We start from the raw sequence: 21692 nt of genomic DNA, 5'->3' as shown, positions 1-21692 counted from the left end.
GCTTGTATCATGATGGTTACACTTCAGACAGCGTAGCCATTCCACTTGCCATTGCGACTGCATGATATAAAGGAGAACAAACACTAAATTTTAAAAGGGGAAATGTTGTCACTTCTGTGAATTAGAAAATGAAGGAACCAGACAGGTAAATCACAAAAAAAATTCTTTTCTACAGTTACACGAAATCAAGAGGAAATCCCGCCCCAGCTACAGCTGACAGCTTAAGTGCAGGGAACCCTGATAAGATTCAGCATCTCTCTGCTGTTTTCCTTCCACAAGCTCTATCTTTGGAAGGAGATGAAGGACAAGCTCTGCAAATTTTCTTGACAAGAGGGGAAAGGGGGAGGAAAAAAAAAAAAGTAAGTTTGCAATCCAGACGGGAACGTGGGAGGTGGCTGAGATAGCAGAATCTGTCTCAAAGCTGCACCTGCTTCATATCAATGTGCTGCAATGTGATCTCAGGTCTCTCTCCCCCTTTTCAGTCAAAGCACAGTGACCCTGAGGAGGGCATGGGTGGCAGCCAAGAAGGACCTTGGGAACACCTGAGAAATATGTAGGAAAAAAACCTGAATGATAAAAAAAATAATAACACCACCTGACTTGCGCAAAGCACCTGGCAGACCTCAGGAATTGTGTTCTCTGTTAAGAACATTTCTTTTTAGCAGAAAATCTTGCTTCTTTCCTCTGAAAGGTGTGTATGAGACAAGAGCAGTGCTGGTGGTTAAACACCTATTTCTAATCCCACCTGTACCTTACCCACCGTGACATTCTGTGACACACTGGAGACTTTTTGGGGGTTGTAAAGGCCAAGCACAATGTTCTCATGACCTTTGAACACCATCTGGATTCCAGAAAGCCCTGAAATTTTAACTTGCGGATACAAAGTTTTCCCTTTCTGTGCCTAAACACAGCCTAAGCTTTAGATGATGAGGGGGAGTAGGGGGAAATTGCAAACTCTTTGCTTGTTTCAAGCACAGGTTTCCCATTTAGCACACTTTTAGCCCATTACAGGGGGAGTTACACTAAGGTTGTTAAGATTCACTTGAGCCTCAAGAGCCCACTTTGCCCTTCATAAACTGGCAGAAACCTCCTCACTCTAGCTATCCCACTCACGTCTTTTAGATTGTTTTGGAGCCTCCCTTCACCCTGCCACCAAGACCTAGCATTAAACTAGTGAGAGATGACTCGGAGACCCCTTTGTATTGCAAGCATGTGAACACCAGCAACCACCCCTCTGGCCAACTGCAAGGGAGATTTGCAGAATGTCAGACAAATCCATTAGAAGAAAAGCCCACAAGCAACGTTAAGCAGCAGATTAAATAACTAAATAAATAACAGCAAACTGCAATGAATGTTAATGTTTGTTCTACCTGTACACCGGGCACTGGGGAGGAATCTACTGCAGATTCGCCCATGAGAGAGCAGAGCCTCAGTGAATGCTTTGTGGCCTCTGCTGGAAGGATGATAACAGATGCCAGCTGAGGACCTGCCCGGGGTTTGCTTTCCAAAAAGCTGTCTCCATAGCACAAAGAGGACATGGGAAGGAGAAAGCCAGGAGATGCTTTTCTGAGCACACGGTGTGCGATTGCTGCACCTTCCAATTAGACTTGGCAACGGCCTAGTGCCTTTCTGTCGGCACCTCTGCTCTGCACAGACATCCATGGCAGAGGGGCTACTGGATCCGATTCACTCTGCTGTGCTCTTCCCAGACCAACCTCAGGAAACCTGCCTCACCGGCAGGACCCCCTACCACACCACCACCAGGATATTCCAAAACCCCAAGGAAAGGAAAGGAGACCTGCTCCTCTTTAGCAGTTACTGGTGCTGCTACTGAATGCAACAGTTTTTAAGAGCAATTACGATCAATTACCATTCAGTCTGACAGTGCTCAAATGCACTTTAGAGAAAGCAGGAAAAAATGCAGCATCAGCTCTGGAAATTGAAGTAGTTGGTAACAGGCACAGTTGAGACGAAGCAAGCAGCGAAGACGCTGCAGAAGAAAAGACCTTCACACTTACCCTGACTGAACCTGATGGGAAAACACCAGTGAGGGGGGAGGAGGCAGGGAAACACGGGGATTTTATTCCGATTCCCCTTAATGTCTCCAAATCCCCACTAAGAACGCCTCTGGCTCTGCTTATTCTGGTCCCTGCATTTAGGATTTTACTCTTCTCAGAAATGCTGTACCGCCTGTTTGGAGCTGTTTGCATGTTCTGAGCAGGGAGGGCCGCCTCCCGAAGCCTGGCTGGTTCCTGGCAGTACTGCCATCTAGCAGGGCCAGGGGTAAACGGGTGCTCTGGCTGCTCCAGCAGCGCTAGGCTTTCCTTGATTTATAGTTTAGCTAAAGAGATATTTCAGGTTGGTAAATGGCACATAAGGGTCTTGGCCTGAGTGTGAATTGCTCTGGAAAGTCTGAGCAATATCTTTTTGGCCACTCTCAAGTTATTTAAGCGACACAATAATTTACACCCACAGTTTTAGACGGTGCATTTTCTTCACGCTCAACGACGTTGGTTTTGTTACTAAGGAAAAAAAAATAAAAAAGATGAATAATTATACCGTAATATAGACTAACTAAAAAGCATAAAACCTCTTTTCAGGCCACAAATGAAATTACACTGGGCTGAAGGCACAGGAACATAAGAAAGAGCTTTAGCAGGAGGGATAACTGTAAGCAATGAGAGCTCACTTTGAGTAATACACAGAAATCCTTTGTTTAGCCCTGTAGATACACGGTTGGAAACACAATGTAAATCTTTTGGGGGAAAGTGCAGTGATAAAAGTAACACATAAATTTAGCTTTGGCTCCTCTGTAAATGGATGAGAACTGGTTTGCTTCATACCTTCAAACATACAAATGGGAAGGCAGAGCTGCCGGGGGGTCAGTGGCAGACGCAGTGCGGAGGACTACAGAGGTGAAGGGTTGTCGAGCGCTGCGCAGTTAAGGGGTCAGCCTGGTACTGCAGGAGGATTTAGTCCTAAATATAGCAAGGGCTATCCTGGGAGACAAGAGCGGGCTGACGGGAGTCTAACGCCATATGAGCAGCTTTAGATTCTGAGAACAATGATCATGGCTAAGAGGCTGATTCTCGCAATATGGGCCAAATCCTGGCCGCTGGCAAAAAGCCCAAGTCAACAGGTTTTGCTTGGTAGGAGGGGACAACCTGGTATAGCATTTGGAAGATTGGCATCTCTTTTCCGAGCAATACAATATCTAGGAGTTGCAACAACATAGATGGGTTTTTGCATTCCTATACGTGCTGTGGTACAGCCACGAGATGAAACTACTCAAGCTTTTGGCCAACACTCTGACATTTGCAAGGCTGCCTGCAGCTTCCTCTCTCTGTTTTCTCTGGCAAAAATCCTGCCAAGACGCCGAGTTATGCCATGGAGAGGAACACACAGAATCCCTCACATAGGAGAAATGAAATTCTGTTGCACTGGGGCAGTCTGTGTCCCACAGGAGACGGTGACAGAGCAGGACGCAGCCCTACAGGAACAAGCAGCTTACAGCTTCTGAGTAAAAGTGGCTGTGCGGAGGTAAGCATCACCAGCCCTGCCTGGATGCCTACCTAGAAAATATATGCTACATAACAGCCTTTCACGTCTCATCAATATTTGATCTGTAAAATATCTACTGCTAGATCACCTTTAAGTGATCGAGCTCAAGCTCTTGGAGTCCATGCTACAAATGCAGACCAAAATATTGCATCTGTTTGCAAACGAACATCATCCAGACAGCACAGGACATTCACACCTACTGTGGTCTGAGACAGGGAGATGTGAATTGTTGATAAATCTCCCCAAGGGTTTTTTTTTCTTTAAATTAGAAGGGTGAACACTTTAAGAGATAACAAACCCTTAAAAAAATTAGAGACTGCAGTGTTCCTGCAGTACGTGGGTTCGGCAGGTGTGGAACTGAGTCATCTACAAGAACATTCGCCCACTGTCCACAAGAAGTGGACTCATTGAATCCCGTGGAGAAGGGGATGCACTTGCAGGCACTTTCACCCCCCGCCTGGGAGAAACAGAATAGCATCAGCTGCTTTCTGACCTTCACACAAAGAGAAAACGCTCTTGCTCTGGATTTGACATGCAGCCATTTCTTGCACACTACTGGCACAAAAGTCCTCTAGTCTGAGTGCTGAATTCAATTTTTAAGCAAGCTAGAGACTTACCCATATAAACCTTTTAAAGGTATTTTTTGGAGCTAGGAAACATCTGGCATATGAGGCACTGTTATTGCTTGTGCACGTGGTACTAGCCAGCTTGGCAGGATCAACCCCCTGAATAACAGGCAGACTATTGTCCTGTGGGAATATGCTGACTGTTCTTGTCACCCCATTCTCGTGATCTTTCCTTTGGAGAGATCTGCTGTCTTCTGTCACTGTATGTGCAAGGAGAGAGAGAGCTCACTCATGACTTTTTCCTAGCCCTTTTCCTACCCATGTGTAACAGAGGGGTGTTACCTTGGACAGTCGTTTGATCTCTGACGCCTTCTGAGACAGAAAGGCAACAGCAAAACGAAGGCTGGATGTTAGCTGTTTTTCATATAACATGACTGCTAAACCACGAATGAAAATGAAAGGCAAAGGATAAAAGAAGTTCTTTCTAATGTGTGATGTGTATGTACACAAAGAAAAAAATCTCGTGAAAGCAGTAAGACTGAATATCTGCTCCAGTGTAGACCTCTGCTTCAAGCCCTTTATTTCCTGCTTTGTGCAGCATCAAGCACACCAGCATAAGCCTCCACCACCGCTTTCCTATTTTTGCTCCAGCCACCTAGAGTGCTCCTCTGGGTATATTCATGGGGATCTTGGTTTTAGATCCTGTTTGGTTGTAGGTTGCTTTGTGAAATCTACAAGGGAAAGAACTTGCATTTTTGGTTTTGTGTGTCACAACTACACAGCAACAGTGAGGTTTCAGATGACAGCTGTTTCTACAGTCATTGTAACCTACATAGAGGGAAGGCAATAGGAGTGCAGTGTGAGGAAAGATTTTCTCCTCCACTCCCACAGAATCAGAGCCAAAGGAGAAGAAGAGAATAAAGGCCAAGTCCTTGTGCAGTTCCTAAACTCCACAGGAAGGTCCAGGCTGTCAAAAACCTCAGAAGCCTCAAAGGAGGCTTGGGCACCATCCATGTGCATTATATAGAGATGCAGTGCTGCAGAGCTTTCAATTCCCCACAGCCCAACTGCCAGGTCTCTGTGCAACGCTGGCTCAGGTGGACTTGAGCCCCGCTTCGAGGCAGAGCACCATGCCCCTTGCTGACTGCCCACACTGCCAACCAGAGCTGCTTTGCTGTTACCTCAGTTCTCCATCCTTAGTCACCAGCCTTTACAGACATGCATGTAACTGGGGTGACTGTGTGAAACTTCAAGAAAACAGGAATAATGTTTCTTCAAGTTCTTACGTGAAAAGTGATACAGACGCACGATGAATGATTATTTTCACCTTTTCCTTCCATGCTGTGATTTTGCTCAAGACCTACAAAAGGAGTTCTGTGTGCCTGCTGAACAGGAACCAGGCATACACTCCTCTATATGGCTGCTTTCACATCCTGTGCATGCTTGAAAAAACAAAGTCAGTGGAAGAAAGGTCACCTCTCATTTTCTCTTCTTGGTAGAAAATGACATTCCACTTCCAAGAGATCCTTGCTCACACTTAGAGTTTGTTTTTGAATTCAACAGGATCCTGCCAAGTTCTATCAACGCTCCCACCTTGCTGATGGGACCAGAACGCAACCTGAGGACTGAACACTGATGAATCCTGCAAGGGCTCGTATCTCTGTCACAGTCCAGAACAAACTGAACCAACACCTGGGGCAGCTGAGAGCATAAACTGGGTCCAAATCTGGGGCAGGTACATTTCTGGTTTGAGCAGCCTGGAATTTGGCATTATGGTCTAAATCTGCTCTGGAATTAGCCAAGGATCTGCACAGTACAGTTAAAATCCCTAACTGAGCCGGGATTAGAACTGAATTTCCCTGAATCATCTCCACAGAAACAATATCCAGTTAGCTCAGGTAAAGGAATGTCCATCTAAAACTCTGTTTTATTTATTAAAGAAGAAAAAGAAACAAAGTAAACAGGAATGTAATTCCAAAGACAACTGTGTGGCTTACCTACTTTACTATACCTGGCTCTGAAGCCTACCAGTAAATGCCCCTACAAGCAAACATTACTATCAGGAGACACAACGCATTCTTGTGATACTAGTTCCCAACACCAAGGGATTAAAGACTTGCTGAAGGCAGAAAGACATTTCAGAGAGGCAAGGAGATGCTTGAAGGTGGGGGAAAAAAAATGTTTAAAAACTAATAACGTGTTGTACAGATAAGCCATAATTGTCACACTCACCGCTCTGGGTTCCTATGTTAAAGATGAATTACTTTGGCTGTCAGCAGATTCATTAGCCAAAAGAGGCCTTTTGGATGGACCCAAACCTATTTACTTTCCAGAGCTGGCTGTGCCTGCTTCGTATTGCAAGGCCCCACACTGGTTGTTCAATGATGCTGATAACTCCTGTGGGAGCCTACATCCCGCTAAGTAGTTCACTGTTTAATTGAACTGACCTTTCCCGACGGTGCCCCTTGTATTAAAAGCTGCTTTACTCCCCGGGGAAAATGGTTTGATAATCACAATATTTTACTCAGCGGACAGTTGTTTAAGAGCAGAAAATAATCAGCTGAATTGGCAGGCTTGCCTCTGGAGGGGCCCAGCGCTAAAATGACAAAAGGTGCCACAGATCAAGACAACTGGCAGAGCCGACGATATCAGGACCGAGTTGGGAGTGGGAGCTGTGCTGCTCGGGGATGGGGGCTGCCAGCAAACCTGGATGGCTGGGGGAGGCGAGGGCAGGCTCGGCTGGCACAGCACACCCTGCTCGGAGCTGAGGTGAGCCGGCACAGCTTGATCCCCCCATGGGACACCCAGGGGATGCAGAAAGAGGAAGGCGGCTCTGTACAAGCAGAGCGGTGCTGGGCTGCAGAGTGCAGCAGCAGCAAGGGACACAACAGGGCAAATATCGTAAGCTGAGATGGGAAAATGGCAAAACTCTTGCTTCTGTAATACAGAAACCCATCTTAGCCAGAACTCTATCCGAAATAATAAATGCAAGCCAAATTCAGGTTTGGATTAGGAGTCCTTTGGGTATGTTTGGAGCTGAGATTTTCAGTCTCACCTTCTTAAATAGAGGAACCGTTCGCCTTCAGAGCATGAGTGGCCATAGGATGAAGAGGTCTCAAGTGAGAGGTATGTTTGTCGGAAGCCCCCTTTTCTCCCTGTTTTCTTCTAGGCTAGCTGTTTTACCAGATGGCTGTGCAGCATCTGGGAGAGCTCTCTGGGGCTGGGAGCCAAGGCTGTGCAAAGAAGCACATCCATGTAGACTGTTAAGCACCTGATAAGAGATGATGCTTTGCTTTCAACTTACAGTTATTCACTAGCCTAAAGTATACTGTGTGCTGCTACACCTTCCCCTTCCCAAGTACAGCAATGTGTTCTTTCCCAATGCTTTTTAAACAGAATTGGCACTTTGTGGGTCTCCCAGGTCAGCGTAAGGGCTAGAGTGCCACATCACCACCTCCCATTTTTCCACAGCATGAACAGCAATTTCATTTTCTCAGTCCAGCCAACCCTTTTCTCCTCTTGGTTTTAGTGTCAGAGCTGCAGGCATTCAAAGAATGCGCTGTTCAGTAAACTAGTTTTTTTCTTGTTCTTTATTCACAAGGACATTTTGGTTGTTTTCCTCTTTGTGCTAAAGCTACACAGGGCAGGACAACACTCATATTTTCCCTCCCACAGTGGGGTGTTTTGACTGGTTGTGTCTAGTTGAGTCCCCAGGAACGTGGGATGTGTGGGAGCTCTCATGGGCTCCTGGTGCCAATGTGCCCAGTTAAGGCAGCTGGGATACAACTTGCCACAGATTTGTGGAAAACAGAGCCTCCGAGGTGGCAGAGCCGACCTTGGGGAGACACCGGGATGGAACCTGGGAGATTCAGAGCATATAAGGAGGGGACCTATATTGGCTCCCATGAAGTGGACATGTGAATAAAAACGTCCCCTCTCCAGAATGAGCCAGTAAAGGCCTACATCGTTCCAGCTCCGCCAGGGCACTACACTTTTCAGCAATGTCCTGTTTCCCCCTGCTTTTGTTAGACAGCTTGCTTAGCTATCTGGTCAAGCACTCAGAAACAGCTTGCTTGGAGAGCTACCAGAAGTCCATTGCACAAGAAGGTAACTGGGTTCACCTTCCACATTGCCCTATCCTCTCTTGGCACAGACTCAGTTTCCAAGAGGACCACAGCCGGGCCTCAAGGTCTACCTTCACCCCATACTTCTGTTTCCGTGAACCAAAACAGTTGAGTTGAGCACATCCGTCAGCACAAAAATCCTCTGAAATAAAATTAACCCAAGGAGGCAAAATTGCAGTGTAACAGCAAGAGCTCCAGCTTGATTTCATCAACTCCCCTTTGAATGGCAATTACGTTGTGAACTGATCATTTCAAGTCTAAATCCTCCATGTCTTCTTCTGATTAAATACTCATTGTCTAAACATCCATCTTCTTCTCAGCACTTCTACTTATCAATTTAATCAATTCCCCCATTTTTCACCTATCTGCTTCAGCCTGCATTTTGCCATCATAATTTTTTTCAGGTAATGCAAATTTGCAGAAGATCTTGTTCACTACAACTGCAAAGCAAAAAACACATCTTAGCCAGAACGTCTTCACGCTCCTGCCTTTCTCAGCTTTAAAAAGAACGTTTAAGTTGCCTGATATTCACAGGGGATTGCCTTGAAACTTTGCGTGCATTCCTTCTATGCTGGCCCCAAGGAGCAAGATTGCATTCAGGAAAATACAGTATTTGATGCTGGTTTGAAAAATTCATCGCTTAACGTTGTATAAGTGGTCCACAACATCTCCCCTGAGATGGAAATATTTTGTTAGTGGAGCATTTTGAAGAACTGCCTTTGAATGCCAATTTAAAGAAAATATAAGAACAAGGATTCTTTTCATTTGCTGTTGGTTTTACTACACTCTTTTGATAAAAATGATTACAAGGAGGATATCTTTTAATTGTGTCAGTGGTAATATTTGCCAAACGATCCCTTCCTCCTTTTTCTTTTTTAGCCTTTATAAAATGACATTTTCAGTTTTTCAGAAGGTTATGCAGCTTTATCCTTGCTCGTAGTGGTTTTTCTCAAATTATCTGTTTTCCTAAAGGCATTTTCTGTATACAGTTTATCTGTAAAATTTCCCTGATAAATCTGGGGCCCTTAGGAGGGAAGGATTAAGCTCACTGCACTGCCTGCTGTCCTATCATTATTCTAAGGTATTGTCTGGTGGACAAGTTTCTAGCTGTGTTGGAGGAAGCTGCTGCATCTGGGGTTTGGCAGGGGGTGATATAATTAGCTATAAATAAGAAATGATAAAAAAAAGTGTATTAATTGGGATTTTGATATGATATCAGCCATTCTGTAAATACGACAGAGTTCGGTGACAGGGAGTACAGAGAGCCAAACCGAACTTTATAGCACTCTTCCATCCTTGCTTTCTCTGAGACATGGCTTCAGCTCGCTGCGCCTTGCAGACTTGTAAATTTTGGAACATTTGTTCCCAGAGGAGCATTAGTCTGTTATAACTGATAGATTCAAAGAAAATATCATTTACGCAGCTTGAAGAGGTATCCTCAAAGTCACTTACAACTCTGCCTCTCCTTTTTCTTACAAGTGAGCAGTGACAATGTGATAGTGGAATATCACAGTAAAACAGAGTTTTATTAGCAGTAGTTCCATAAAATCAAAACCAAACCTGTGCGTCTTCATATGTGTATCTCCCTGGGTCTTTGACATTTTGGCTTGTTTTCTCGTAGCTGTGGGAATCCAGGTTGATAGCACTTTGGGCCCCGGGAGCTAGAAACTCTTGCCAGATTTCCTCCACTCTGGTGGTTACGTCCTGTAAAGGTTGTTTCTTGAGATCTTGGACAGCCAACCAAAACCTGTGCTAGGCAAAAATTGAAAGGGGAGAAAAAAGAAAAAGAAAGAAATCTAGGTAAGACTTTATGGATAAGCCTGGGCAGCGTCCCAAAGCACAGACGGAGCACCTAACCCCGCATCTAGCTGAATTCACAGAAGACTCTCCATTTAGCATGATTTCAGGGGAAGGTGTGATATACTTTTACATCAAACCCTTACACTGTGGCTAGGATCAGAACAGCGACTTTAGGAAGTGACACGTTCTCATTCAAACCACCCCTCCAGAAGTGTGACATTAGGCATGCAAACAGGAAACCTCTGGAGCTGATGCAGCTGGAGGAGGGGAGTGGGCTCTGCCTCCCACATCATCATCTGGAGGGGATGCAAAATGCAGAACAAACTTAATGTTCATATCATTTCCAGGCTAGAGTTGTAGCACTGGCACTTAGAGGAATCTTTTTTTTTTTTTAACTTGTAAACTGACCAGCATCTGACCAGACAGATGCCATGGGAAGAGATCAATAGAGAACAATATAGAATTGTTATGCCCATACTCCAATTTTACTGGGATATTTTCTTGACTAGACCACACTCATGGACTAAAATAAGTTCATAAACATTGAGAACATAATCTCTTCGATGGCCAAGAGCATAATCCACATCTCAATCTGTGAAACAAATATCCATGGAATGTTTTTAAAAGCGTGCCATGCGTTATCTTTTACCCTGGGGAAAAAGAAGGGTATTTTGTTGGTGTTGATGGTTTTGTTTATCTTTGACAGAAATGTGCTCGTTCAGGTGATTAGTTCAGAAGACGCATGGCACCCAGTAGCCTTTTGGTTTGGCCAGCTCAGCCTTCTTGCAAGAAGATATTCTCCGCAGCCTCTGGCCTGGGTATCCATGTCCTGTGACCCAGCTGAGTGGGTACAATAGTGCTCTGCAGGGAGCACGGAGGGATACAGAGCAAACAGGTACAGAAAGGAACCTTTGCACAACAACCAACTTTTTCCTACCCCCCGGCAAAGGAGCCCATGGCTCAGGGACGACAAGGAGGGCAGGGCTTGTCTTGGCCATCCCTGCCATGCACTGTGCAGACTGTGCAGTGGGGACAGGGTTTGTCCGCGTCACTGCTTGTTCAGGGCATCTGCAAGAGCTGCACAACTTGGAAAATCCTGTGTCCCCACCTTGTCATCATGTCACTACTAAATAAACCAGTTGAACTTTAACTGAAAGCCTCATTTCTCACCCCAAATGATTCAACGGTCCCAGCCTGCTGACGCTAAGGCAAATGTTCCCCCATGGTGGAAGGAGGAAAATACAGTCTCTCCCAAACTAAAATCCTGTTGGCAGTGAGGGAAGGCGGATGAGCCAGCAGCATGGTGCGTCCTGTGCTGTTTTTGACCCCCACTTCCTTGCATGCTGCAGCAGTACCTAACCACCCCAGAAACATCGTAATCAAATGAGGCTGCTAACCCGTTTAGCCTGGTCCCCCTACCTGCAATGGAGGGAAACGGCCAGTTTGGAAAAAAAGGACATCTGCACCATGTGCAAGGCCAGCCTAAATCCTCCTTGCTGGCCCCTGTTCCTGCCCTGCCAGGCAGGCACGCGGGGTGAGGATGCTCCCTGCACCCCTGCCTCCAATGTGAGTGGGCCGCATTTGCAGGTACACACGCTTTGTCTCTTGCTCCACTGCCACTAAGTCAGCCCCATCTTGCGCTCTCCCCTGCTGCTACCATCCCTCTCTCTCACCCAAATAACGCGCTTGATCCAACTGTGAAGCCTGTGAGACGGAGCAGGAGGCTGTGTCCCTGTGAGGGGGCTGGCACCCCGTCCAGGCAGGATGCACTGCCCGACCCTACCAGTAGCTCGCAGAGTGACTGCCTGCCCTTTGCAGCGCCACTCCAGACTGCTGCAGGACTGCTGCATGCATGGGGACTAATGCCACCGCCCTGACTCATGCAAGCCACGTGGTCATATTCCTTCATACAGTTTTCCCTGCTCCCTAGCAAGCTGTCAGTAAAACAGACTGGGGTATGCTCAGACACTACACCAGTACCAGCAGAGTCCTACACCGGTGGTGCTCATACAGTGATGTTCAGTTTTATAAACTGAAATAGTTTGGGGCTGGCAGAGGGGTGTGTGTGGTTGGCCCTTTTCCAGCTTCGAGATGGTAAGCGTGCCTGATGTCCTGGCCTTGCTATTTGAACCATAAGCGACCCCCCCACTTATCACATGCCTGCAGAGTGTAAAGGGTGGCACTCACAGTGCAACGATCTGATGCCATATGTGGCATTCTTCACTCCGAAAATACTTTATCATTCCATTTCAGATGGGATGGGAACACGTGAACGCAGAAAAGGCATAAAGAGAAAAGATGCTAATCATTCCAGAGTAACTGGGACACTTCAGACAAGCACTTGGCTAGAGAGAACATTTTCTGCTGGCTTATCTTCTGCCCCTGGAGCCGGGGAGGCGGGCTGGGAAAGCACGCTCATGAGAGAACCGGGCACACTGTGAAGTGACAGCTTGCCAGAACAGGAGCACCATCCATTTTAATAACCATTTGGCTCAATCTGAAAACCAACCAACCAGACCAACCTGACACTAACAAGAACAAGCTCTTTTTACTGCAAGCGATTGTGAATTCATGCCCAAGGCTGGATGTCCTCTTCAAGGCAAAGAGGAGTTTTGTCTTGGTAAAAATTTCAAAGTTATTCACTACAGCTGGTATCTGAATATTAAGGAACATCAAAGAGGGGTACCCAGCCCTGCAGCCTCGACTCCAAGGCAAATTCTCCGCCACGAGGAATCATCCTGAAGCCAATGCATAAGCAGGGCTTCCTACGGGATTTATACAGCATTTACAAGAGAGGAGCAGGTATTTCTGTCCAGGAAAAGAGCAGACATACAATAGCTGTGCTGGAATTTGTGCTCAATTATAAAGTGCAAATGTAATCCCTGAGTCAGTACTGCAATTTCTGAAGCACAAGCTCAGCTCCACGCTCACAAGGAGGCAGGAGAAGATCCCACGTTGCCTCCCCCTTTCTCCGTGAGGCAAATCTCCGGTGGACTCCTCTTGCACAGGGCAGTGGAGGAAGGAGATGCCAGCATGTGTCCTCTCCGCAGCTGCCTTATAAGCAGAGCAGAACTGGCATGGGGACTGTCTGCACTGAGGGAACAGCAGCATTGATCACAGGTTTTTTGCCCTTTAGAAAACAGCATGTAAGATCTGGAGAAGGCTGATAATATGGTGTCCTAAACTGTTGTCAGAGGCATAAACCATTCCAGCCTCATCCAGCATGTAATTAAGCTGCTGTCACTCGCAGGAGATATCCTGTAATGGTGCTTTATCCTACGCAGCCCCCTGAAGGCACAGAGAGCTCATGGGCTTCAGCATGCCTGCTCTGCCTCCCTGCAGGGCACTGCAGAGGTGCTCTGGCACTGTGGGCTGCTGTTGGCAGATGCCCCTCAGTGAAAAGCCTGCTAGGGAAGGACAGGGGGTTGCTTCTGAGGTATGCTGTAAAACAGAAATTAATTTTAAAACCCGATCAAGAGGCAAAATATGGATGACTGCAGAGACTGAGAAGAGATCGTCAACATAAGGACAGTGTTGTATCCCCAGCTTGGGGGAGGACATGATACACTCGGCTTCACAGTGAAATCACCAAGTGACTTTCTGAGTTCGAAATATGAGCACACTCCTCTCTCCTTGTCTCCACATAGCTCTACATAAATACCTGGTGCACCTCCCATCTCACATCTCTCACCATTCACAATCTTGTTCTCCCTTTCACCAAGAGAAAAAACATCACTTTAACATCACAGTTGGGAGGAGAAATGAATGCAGGCAACAGACATAAATCAACATGCAGTTCAGACAGGGGAAATATTTACATCTGCATGTTGCTTAACAGCCAGGTCCTTGGTATGGGGAGCTTGATGTGGTTCAGACCAGTAGAAACCAGTCCTGCATGGGGCACGCTGGGGACAGGGGGCTGCAGCAAGGCAGTGTGCTAAGGGCACGGCAGAGCGCTGGTCCTTCACTAACGCAGCATTTCCAAGGAGACCACAGTGCCGGTGCGAATGATGGCAAACTTCCTCCTGCCCAGCCGGCCTCCCCCTCCCCGTCCATCCTCCTCGCTGTCCGCCCACCCCACGTCCAAACTCTAAGCACCTCTTTCTGCTGCCATTTCGGGGGTTTTTTTTGGGGGGGCAGGAAAGGCCTGTCTGTAGTTAGGCAGCACCCGGTTGTTGGGCAGCGAGTAGACAAGATGCCAGCGTGCCCGGAGAGATGCCAGCACCTCACTCCAGTCTCCAAGCGGAGCCCGGGCACAGCTCCCCCCATCCCATCCCATCCCATCGCATCCCATCCCATCGCATCCCATCCCATCGCATCCCATCCGGGCGGCGGCAGCCACGACACGGCTCCGGCAGCGGGACCGGGACAGGCTGCGGCGCGGAGCTGCGGCGCCCCCTGCTGGCCAGCCGGGGAGCAGCCCCGTCGCCCCAGCCCAGCCCAGCCCGTCCCCGTGTCACCCCTCGCCCCCTCCGGCACTGCCCCTCGCCACCGGCCACCACGGAACAAGAGCTCAGTGCACAGCCCTGTGCCTGCCATTCTGGCGGCTTCGGGAGAGGCTGGAACTTTCCCCTGTAAACGCTTTTTGTTTTAGAGAGGAGGGGTCTCGGATGGGTTTTCTTAATATATCTGCTCTCCTCAACGTCCAAACTTCTCATTTCCTGATGAAAACTAAAGGAAAAAAAAACCAAAAAAATCACAAAAAAAACCCAAACCAACCCAAAACTGGCAACAAGTTTCAGCCATTAGGGGTCATATATGATATAAACACCTTCTGCAGGTAAAATTCTTTTCCAGATAACTTGATTTTCAACATATGTTCACAATAACGCACAAAAGGCCTGCATTTGTGCATTGCAAGCTTCACAGTGCATTCCCATAAAGCATCATGTGTTCTCTATTTAGGTCTATAAACAGGTGTGCAGCCTCCTTTCCCTTCGGGTAAAATTCCCATGTCCCATATTCCCACTTAGCTGTTTCTCTTTCCAGCTGACACTCTTTGAAGTTGGGGGAAAAAAAAAAAAAATAAATCAATCCATCAGTTAGATGAACATCTCAGCAATCTCGAGATGTCTCGTGAGATTTCCAGGTCATAAAAAATGTATAACAACTCTCTGTTGGCTTTTATTTTTTTAATTGAAGCGTGGCATTTTGTCTGCTGTATTTTGGGCACTTCAAAAATCAACAGAGTCAAAACAAATTGTAGATGAAAGATAGCAACAGAGAGGAGAAAGAAAAGAAAGCAAGAAAAAGAGTTAAAATAAAAACAGAGAGAAAAATACCCAACTGACTGACTTTCCTGCTCTCACATAAATAATGGACAGCCAGTAAATAAATAAGTTACAGAGCTCAGACGAGCCCAGGAGACTGGTGGACATGATCCTGCAAGTTTATTAGAACACAGAAACACAGCTGGAAGGAGACCTGGGAGGTCACCGAGTCTAGTCTGCTGCTATCTCTGGCAGTGCCTCGCTCGAGACCCCCACCGGGACCAATTTTTCTCAGCTAGGAAGATATGGAAATACCCCACCACAGCCAACCCCGTGACTTGGGACTTGCGCCACTGGGTGTAAGAGCAGAATTTCTTCCTCTTGCTATACCGCTGAATTACATTAATTTCAAGGCATTCTCAACTGCACACTTCACAAAATCTCTTTTCTAGCACTACCAGGAATTTCTGGGTTTTCCAGCATTCACTTTCTCAGATCTGCCTTGAGGACAACGCAGGGGCCTATGGGACTCCTGCCAGTGTTAATGAAGATCATACTGACGTTCCCATGAGAGAACACATCCCCACTGCAACAGTTCCCACATCTCTACATAGTTACTGGGAGAAGAGTCCTTAAAAGATATCTGAAATCTAATTTTTCTAGCTAGATGCTGTACCCTCAGAAAGTTCCTTACAGCTTCCCAAGGTTTGGGTGGGATGCATCTCACTTAACTGTAGATGTCTACCGTGCAGACACTGTCATTTGAATCAGTCTCTCCAGGCTTATAGATGGTGGAGAGAGACAGGCACATTACAGTTGCAAGTTAGGTGCTTTTAGTTTTGTTTCCACTTAAAGCTGAAAAATCCTTCCCTGGTGATTCACTGACTCCTCTTCAGCTTCTCCTCTCTCACTCTAAAGGGAGCCTGGGTGATACAGAAGAAAGCATGTGCTTCCAAGCTGCCGACTTAGGTGAGACAGACGCCAACCTTGCTGTTTGGTGTAACTTAAATTTCACTTGCATGTTTAAGCATCCAGCAGTTGCTTTCCCTTCTTCCGCACGCTCCTAATGAGAATTCAGGAGCTTTCTCTGCCACACGTGAACCTGAGGGCCACTTTCTGCTCTCTAGCACCACTGCCAACAATCCATCCTATTCCAGTTTTCCTCATGAATGCTTCTGCCTTTATGTCCTGTTGTTATTTAAAGCTTTAAGCAGGCTTGCTAATCCTGATACAAAATTAGATAATAATGATACCACACAAGCCAATACCATGATAAAGATACCATAAGAATCACAGCAGTGTTACCATATTAACTATAACGATACCGGTGTCTTCCAAAAAGGATGTGGGATTTAACCTCTCTATCCTGATTTGCAGCCTCCCTTTGCTACAAGACATCTCAAAACCAGCAAGATGGCACGTCAGCAGGAGCAGCAGCTCTGACTGACCGAGGAAGGTACGTGCTCGCTTTCTAACAGTGTAACTTTCTCTACCTGCTTGAGCAGGACGAACATGGGGGACACCCTCTAGTCATAAAACCTGCTGGATTTCATTCCTGCAACTGCAGGTATATTTCAGAAAAAAAAAACATTTGAGGAGTATTTCAATACAGTATATTAATTTTGTACTTCAGTACTATAATTTAATTGCAAATAAGCACCACTGTACTTAAATGCAGTAAGCACGTACAAGTTCAGTGATAAATTGTCAAGCTCACTTATGTAATAACTTTCAGATTTTTAAAAATGACAAATTTAAAGGTGCATTGACTTTTCACAGTTTTGCTGCTGGCACGCTTTCCCTATTTCTCCTCAGATGGGAAAAATATGATGAATATGATTGTCAGTTCCAATGTCGTCTAGAGTCACTTTCTGGGATTTCCCTTTCAGATCTCGCAGGCTAGCAGACTGCACTGAAGTGGCAATTGTTCACAAGCTTTAGTAATGTATTTGGATTTTCTAAGTGAAAAAAAATAATGAAACACAAACTTAAAGGCTGTGCAATCAAGTTCTTAGCTGGTGTAAACTGAGAACAACATCAAACCCGCTGCTACCAGCAAAGGCACCAAACCCAACTGACTGCATGTTCAGTCGACAGCAGATTTCCTCATCCCTAGAGCAGGCACGGAAACCACAAGCTCCCTGTCTGTCTCTGCCAACGACCACTGGGCCTCCTGGAACAGGACTTCCCCCAAAGAAAGCTCGTGAACTGGTCCCTGCACCCACCCATGTGCCGAGATGGCACCAGAGCACCACAATGAAGCCTCTGCACTGTTATTCAGATTGTGTAAAAAAGTGTTTTTTACTGGATGCCACGAATAGCTGGGGCAGTCGCATTACTGTTGGAACCTTCTGTGTCTCCAGGACTAAGCAGGGGAAGGAGAAGGTGAGGATCGTTGCAGATATCTGTGAAGTGCCTCTGACCTGCTGTACCTCACTTAAGGAGCGAGGTTAAGGATCCCGCACACAAGAGCACAGACTGGCCCCCTGACACCAACTCAAACCCTCGCCTTCAGCACAGGCCCATGGCTGCAGCCTGCCCTGCTGCCAGCCACTGTCTTCCTGCTTCTGCACAAATGGATGAACGTGGCACTAAATCTGGCTGTTTGTCATGTGCAGGCAAGACTCCAAACCATAACCTCACCCACTGAGTATCAACCTCTACCTGTTCAAGGAGGCCTCTCAGGGCTGGCACAAGCCCTCTCCTGTTTTCTTTGGATTTTGCAGCACCAAGCAATGAAGCTAGCATTTAAATGCCTGCAAGCCCGAACCCCAATTCCAATGTTTGCCCCAGCCCTGTTTCAAGCATAAGCCCTGGAACCCAAATTTCTCAGAGCTCACTGTAGTATATTTGCTTCTGCTGTTATGGGATCTGTCGTGGTTTGGCTGTATCTGGCGGATAAGCAATGCATGAGCTCTTCCACGGACCTCACCCTCTCCACTGCAGGAGAGTTGCTTTCCCTTAAATGAACCTCAGGGTTAGCGTTGGAATTAAAGTTAAGATTCAAGACAAGGATGATAAAACCTGTGGCTATATCCTAATTAATGCTAGGACACGCAGAGGACTTGGATCCTTGTAATGTAGGCAGTGCTGGGGGTTTAGCTTAGGGTCTACAGGGGACATCTAGCTAGGCCTCTCTCTGTCAGTGTGAGAAGATACCTGGTACCAATACGGGAAAATGGCTGAATGCATTAGTTCTCGGGTACACAGGGGTGACTAAAGAATCCTAAGGCGCTGAGTTGAGCATTTAGTTTTGTAGCTGGAAGGGCTGAAGAGACAGGCATGCTCTGAAGGATTGCTACCCCAGAATGAAGCACGCTCTTGGTATTTCCAATGTCTTTTCACCAATTCTGCAATGATTCTGTACCTTGGAGCAATGTGCTAGAGCCAGAGATTGGGTTTAGAGCAGTGTTACGGACCAGGCCAGAGGGGCTGGATCTTCTAGGAAAAGTTTTGTCTTCACCTAGTGTTCGTTCACCAAAAAAATGGCAACTTATTACTGCTGCCTATTCCTGCTGTAGTTGAAGTAGCAGAATTGTGCATAATAGATTTACAGACTTTCAGTCTGATGCAGGATCACGTGGGTGTCTACATAATGTCTCATAACATAAGTTTTGTCTTCTTCTCAACATGAGAAGCCAGGTACTTGGAATGCCCACACAGAGAGAGTGCTATTAAGGTGAGAGTCAAGCTTTCAAATAGTTAGGAGGTGCCAGAAGGAGAAGTAGCTGCTGTGAACCTGATTTAGTGAGTGCCAGTACTGCAACAGTTTTTAGCCACGTGATCACCATACTATGTTTCCCTCACACAACCCCTGGCACAAACACACGTGTAAATCTTATATATTGTTAGGGGGCTTAATAGCGATATGCCACACCTCATCACATTACTGCAACGTTGCAAGCCTTTGCATATGATACTTGACAACACTGGCTCTGATAAACACTGCTCCTGAGATTACTTACATAGTTCTTGTACAGGCACCCATAGCAGTGCAAGGGACCAAATCCTGCCATTCTCAACTTTATTCAAACGGGTGTTTTTAGCAGTTCAAGACAGAACAAGCATTGTATTTCACCTATGCAAGACAGTAGGATTAGCCCCATTCATTTAGCTCAAGTCAAAAAAGATTTCACCTGAGGTTTTCTGAGCTGAATTCTGATTCCAGGAAACGAAGGAACTGGTCTCGTCCTACTGGGTCCTTCAGCACCTCATCCATGGAGAAACCCCATCTTTTCACACGCTGCTGACTGGGTTCTTTGCTGTTTGGAGAGAGAAGGGAAAAAACAGATGGAATGTGCATTTCTGCCTGCTGTCCGAGCAGCTGCTGCTGTTTCTGCTAAGCAGCAAAGGGAGGAAGATTATCAGATGAGGAGATGCTGGTTTTTTCCTCAAGATTTTGCAGAAATAAATCTTAGCAAATAACATTAAAAAAAAAAAGCTATAAAGACTAGGGTCATCATTAAAGCAACTGTACTATCTGGGTGCTACGTACACGGCAAAATGAGATAGACAGTGAATTATATGATTTTCAGAGTAACTTCTGTAGGTTTCATATAAAGGACAGCATACCACAGTTGAAAGATTATTTATTATGTACTTCTTATATAACTCATTATGTATCTTATATATCTATACCTTGGGAATTTCTTATATGTCAAGGCATGAATTTGCCAGCAGTGTTCCCTGGGCCTCTGGTGAGCTCCAGAACGTGAGGTGAGCTCCTTGTGTCCCACACAGTGCTGGCTGGTCACTTGGAACTGGCTTCAGATTTTCAGTTCCACATTTGCATTAAAAAAGGCAGTTTCACTAAGAAGCAGTACGGACAAGATTTCTAAAAATGATTACTGGTTTGTGGTCTTTCATTTTTCAGTGCCTCTGATTTTTGGATGCCTAAGTTTTGGAAGACTAAAAAGCACCTCCTTCCTCCCCTCCATGTTAATCAGACTCTTATTTTGTGTCTCAGCTGGGACACTGAGATGCAGAGGCACCCAAAATCACTAACAGCCTTTCTCCTAAATTATTTCTTAATACAATCCCACTTACATAAGCTGTTGTTTGAATTGCCAGACATGTTGCAGAGATGCCTATGGGGAGAGGCAGTGCCTGGGAATCACAATGAGGATCCTACGAGACAGTCCGCATCAGAGCGTAATCTGGGCTCACAAAGTGTTGGAAAGCTTCTGGTGTGATGGCGTCATACTATGAGACAACCATTAAAATACAGCTCAGCTGCTCACATCTGTGACAGTAGAGCCATTGTTAACAGTACATATCTATTAAACTACATGTCTCGTCATGTCCACAGTGATTCCTAATCCTGGAGCCTTAGGGGACAGTGGCGATCTGTGCTGAAGACAAATAAGCCAAAGGGGTAAATAAAATGCCCGCTTTGATTTCCTCTTGGTGTAAAGACTAAGCAAAATTGATGGGCATGTCCTCACTCGAAGCGCAGAGCACTCGGGATGGCTTCTCCTGTGCTCACTCAGGAGCCAGCAGCGCTGCGGACAAGGGCGCAGATGCCAGCCTACTTGTTAAGTGAGCCAGACCAGACACAGGGACACAAAAACCATGTTTGTGCAGAGCTATGCACGAGCTAAGCTCAGGGAATTTCCTGTCGAACCCAGAGATCTGTAGCGTCTCTTCTTAGTGCTGCACAATGCTCTAGCACAAACAAAAAGGCCAAAGCACTGTCTAAAACTGAAGGCTTTCCATGGCGTTTCCAAGTCCTGAGTGCCCTGAAGGATGAACTGCAGTGGCACAGGGCTGTCCAGACTCAGCAGCTGGCCTTACCATTACAAGTGAGACGCCCTTTGTTTTCCTGAGCAAGGGCTCTGCTCTCCTAACTGAGGAAGCAGCTTTGCAGGCAACACAAGGGCTACTGCAGCTCTCGGGGATCATTTAATTATTCATGCAAGTTGCAACTAGATGCAGATGCAGTGAGTTTTCTTACAATAGAGAATAAAATGGCAATACAGAGCTGTTTGTTCTCCAATCTCCCAACAATACAACTTTCTCTTTTTCATCAGCAGGAAAATCACCTTCCTTAACTCTGAAATCATAGCAGAAGCCAAGCATTTATTTTAAATTCCTACGAAGGCCGTGACATTGGGTTAATTGTATCCTTCAGGGACACAGACATCTTTTCTGGGATTTGCAGCTACCTCAACAGATGCAGAAATAACGGATGCCTGGATTGCCTCGTGGGTTGGGGTTCCTCCAGAGAAGTATTTTGCAGGGGCTGTATCTGGTTCTAGCCCTGCTAGGGAGGATAGAGGAAACGAGAGAAACTGAGAGAAACTGATAAAGCCGTCCCTCACACATCCCATACCCTGGAGGCAAGGGGGAAGGTCCGGAGAGAGGAAGATTTTCCCTTAGTTGAGGAGGACCGGGTCAGAGACCACTTGGCCAAGCTGGACATTCATAAGTCC

General features: G+C 46.3%; 1 protein-coding gene across 2 annotated transcripts in view; it reads right to left on the bottom strand.

Annotated features, from left to right (window-relative positions):
* The window catches only part of RGS6 (regulator of G protein signaling 6), a 294403-nt gene that overhangs the window by 36160 nt on the left and 236551 nt on the right, over nucleotides 1-21692 (bottom strand). For both annotated transcript variants that reach the window (XM_054200650.1, XM_054200651.1), the window contains exons 14-15: nucleotides 19398-19523; nucleotides 9812-9998 (exon numbers count right to left, since the gene is read on the bottom strand). In XM_054200650.1, coding sequence (XP_054056625.1) covers nucleotides 9812-9998; nucleotides 19398-19523 — 313 coding nt within the window. The remainder of the gene's footprint in view (nucleotides 1-9811; nucleotides 9999-19397; nucleotides 19524-21692) is intronic.

This window comes from Rissa tridactyla, chromosome 4 (assembly GCF_028500815.1).
Source record: "Rissa tridactyla isolate bRisTri1 chromosome 4, bRisTri1.patW.cur.20221130, whole genome shotgun sequence".
Lineage (NCBI taxonomy): Eukaryota > Metazoa > Chordata > Aves > Charadriiformes > Laridae > Rissa > Rissa tridactyla.
This window is presented reverse-complemented; position numbering and strand designations above follow the sequence as displayed.